The sequence below is a fragment of the Mirounga angustirostris genome, unplaced genomic scaffold (assembly GCF_029215605.1).
Source record: "Mirounga angustirostris isolate CCGP_5_RB_7025 unplaced genomic scaffold, mMirAng1.0.hap1 SCAF_5, whole genome shotgun sequence".
In the NCBI taxonomy this organism is placed as follows: Eukaryota; Metazoa; Chordata; class Mammalia; order Carnivora; family Phocidae; genus Mirounga; species Mirounga angustirostris.
Window position 1 is genome coordinate 14,662,464 of NW_026991713.1, and position 2,900 is coordinate 14,665,363.

The 2,900-nt window shown below is 51.7% G+C and overlaps 1 protein-coding gene across 1 annotated transcript; it reads right to left on the reverse strand.

Moving 5' to 3' along the window:
• Nucleotides 1-1,282: 1,282 nt before the first annotated feature.
• On the reverse strand, nt 1,283-1,876 carry ASCL4 (achaete-scute family bHLH transcription factor 4). Its single transcript, XM_045871247.2, has one exon. The coding sequence runs from the start codon at nt 1,799-1,801 to the stop codon at nt 1,283-1,285; it is 519 nt and encodes a 172-aa protein (XP_045727203.1). The 5' UTR covers nt 1,802-1,876.
• Nucleotides 1,877-2,900: the final 1,024 nt, after the last annotated feature.

Consider the following 2,900-nt stretch of genomic DNA (forward strand, 5'->3'; position numbering starts at 1 on the left):
GGAAGTTTATCTTCATATGTCAACAAGCATTTGACTTATCTACTGAATTTCATAATTGTCTCTAAGACAAAATTGACTAAAATTAAATGTTTTTCAAAGACCAAGAACAAAGCCAAAGTCACTAGATAATTTCAGCATACCTAGAGGCCCTCATGATGATGAAAGTTTGAGAACATACCAACTTCAGTCCACCCTCTTCATTTTTTTTTTTTTTTTTTTAGATTTTATTTATCCATTTGACAGAGAGACAGCAAGAGAGGGAACACAATCAGGGGGAGTGAGAGAGGGAGAAGCAAGCTTCTCCTTGAGCAGGGAGCCCGATGTGGGGCTTGATTCCAGAACCCTGGGATCATGACCTGAGCCGAAGGCAGACGCTTAACCTACTGAGCCAGCCAGGTGCCCCAGGCCACCCTCTTCGACCATCTACACATTTCTTTTTTTTTTTTAATCAGGGGTGTCACTTTAACTTAACCAAAGGTTAGATGGAGTGAGAACTACAGAGAGAGATGGAAAGAAAAGGAAAATAAAAAAACAGCGGACAGAAACGACTGAGAAGTTTTCATCCAAATCTGATTACTTCCTCGACGCTATGAAGTGTCCAAACAGCCACTTTTGGATGAGGCTGGCAGGATCAAAACACGGCCCTGGTCTTCTTGGGCACCGCGGTGCACGGACTCAGCCAACGGCACGCGCTGGCCCAGCAGCAGGCCCTGGCAAACGGGTGTTTGCTCAAGCGGCAGCTTGGAGTCACCTTCACCCAAAGTGACAGTGTCCATTAAATTTCAAATGCAATTCTCAAAGGAAAGCATGCAGGAAAACGTTCCTCTCGTCCTAAGGGCTGTCATTTATTTATTTATTTGCAAAGTTCTTCGTTGGTTAAGGTTGGATTTAATTCGATATTCACGTACATATTGTACCCACACCGCGGGCTGTGGGAAATTCCTGTCGTTGTCGCCCTCTTGAGTTTTTAGAATAATGAGGTGCTCAGAGTCCGGTACCGTGTGCACTTGAGAAGGACCGTAGAATTTCCGTAATAAGCACCCTTGCGTTTGCAGGCGCATAACCAATAAGGGGGGTGGGGGCAGGAGGGCAACCAGAATGTCAAAATACACCCCACCCCGTAAAACAGGCATTTCTCCTTCCTAAGATTCAGTTCTGGAGAAAAAAGCGAGAGCAAAAAAATGCAAACCACCCTGGGAGAGACTCTTCAGCCCGACTCCTGGGGCGCGCAGGGCGGGGGGCGCGCAGGGGAGGGGGCGCGGGGGGCCGCGCCGGGCTCTCGCTAGCTGCCCGCCTCCTCGGGCTCGCTGCAGGGCGAAGGCGCCGACGAGGCCTCGGACTCGCCGTCGCTGTTGCACTCGGCCGGGCGCGGAGTGCGGGCGCCGGCGGGGCCCTCCTGCCCCCGGCCGTGGCGCTCCAGCAGCTCCTGGAGGTGCCTGATGTAGCCGATGGCGGCGCGGAGCGTCTCCACCTTGCTGAGTCGCCGGCCGGCCAGCTCCCGGGGCAGGTGGTCCCGCAGGCGCGCGTAGCCCTCGTTCACGCAGCGCACCCGCTGCCGCTCGCGCTCGTTGCGCCGGCGGAGGAAGGCGGGCTCCAGGGCGCCCTCCAGCGGCAGGGGCCGGCAGGGCGGCCTCGCGGCGCAGCCCCCGGGCGCCCGCGGCCCACACGCGGCGTCCAGACGCCGGGAGACCGTGAGCGGGTCCCCGAGAGGGAGGCGGGGCAGGGTCCCCGGCAGGTCCGCGGGCACGGTGAGGAGGTGGTACGGCGAGGGCAGCAGGCCGGCGGGTTTACGTTTCTCCATTCCCTCGCCGAAGAGCAAACAGATCAACCCAAGAGACTAATCTCTTAGAAGATGAGACTTAAAATCTTCGAAGCGTCGATCATCTGCTGGTCCATTCAGATGGACTTTAAAGAAGTGTCTGGTTCCAGGACAGGCTTCAGGGAAACTCTGCATGATTCCCTAAATTCATTGCACTCCTCGATCATTTATAAAGCTCCAGACGGAGGTGATAGGCAAAGATTTGGGACCCCCTAATCCACACTTCAAACCCTGTCTTCCCCTCTGATCTTCGTATTTCAACAGATAACAAAAGGGATGCCTCTGCTCGGCCCCTTAGCCTGGAAATGTGAGCGTACACCAAACAGGGTAATCTTTCAAAGTCACCCAAGCTTTTCAATTACTGTAATCCACCGCTCTGGGTCTTCAAGAGTATAGGAATCTTCCAGGTTTCAAAAGAGCCCCTCCCAGGAACCCACAGATCTGGCGGCTGAGCGAAAGTTTACCAGAGGCTTTCTCCTTGAAAATCAAAACTTGACTGCCCTTTGTGGTTTCCGGCGTCCAGGGCTAATGGAAAGAGCTTTCAGACTGTTTGCAAACTTACCCTTGCTCTTCCATTTCTGTGGAGGTGGAGGGAAGACCTCATCAAAGGAAAGACTGCTCCCTTGTGGTTATAAGATGTGTCAAGCAAAAGGGGACCTCAGGGGAGGCTTGAGGGTTTACTTCTCCAAAACCCAATCTTTTAAAAACCCCATTAGACGTTTTTCGAAGAGACGAGGAAAGGAATATACCTTAGCAACGAAGATAAGGGTGCGAGTATTACGCTCCTGCGTATGGGGAACGCAGGACGTTTCATGTGTGTGTGATACTTTTATTTAAGAGCACATCAAAAGGTTGAACAGTAACAAACACTTTTAGCCAGTCATTTCTCACAGTGCTTACTGTAAACACAGGTTAAACACTGCTTCCCAACCTCTTCTAATCCCACCCAGGATATAAGACCATTTTTCCATAGTGCAAAAAGTGTATTTCTATTGTATTCTTCTTTTTGTCTTAAAAACAAAGATGCAATTTATTTTCTCCCTTGGGGGCAGGTGAAGAGCCCCAATTCCAGGGATAAATG

Bases quoted from the DNA above. Each gene is read 5' to 3' on its own strand.
- ASCL4 (XM_045871247.2), bottom strand. From the start codon at position 1,801: ATGGAGAAACGTAAACCCGCCGGCCTGCTGCCCTCGCCGTACCACCTC.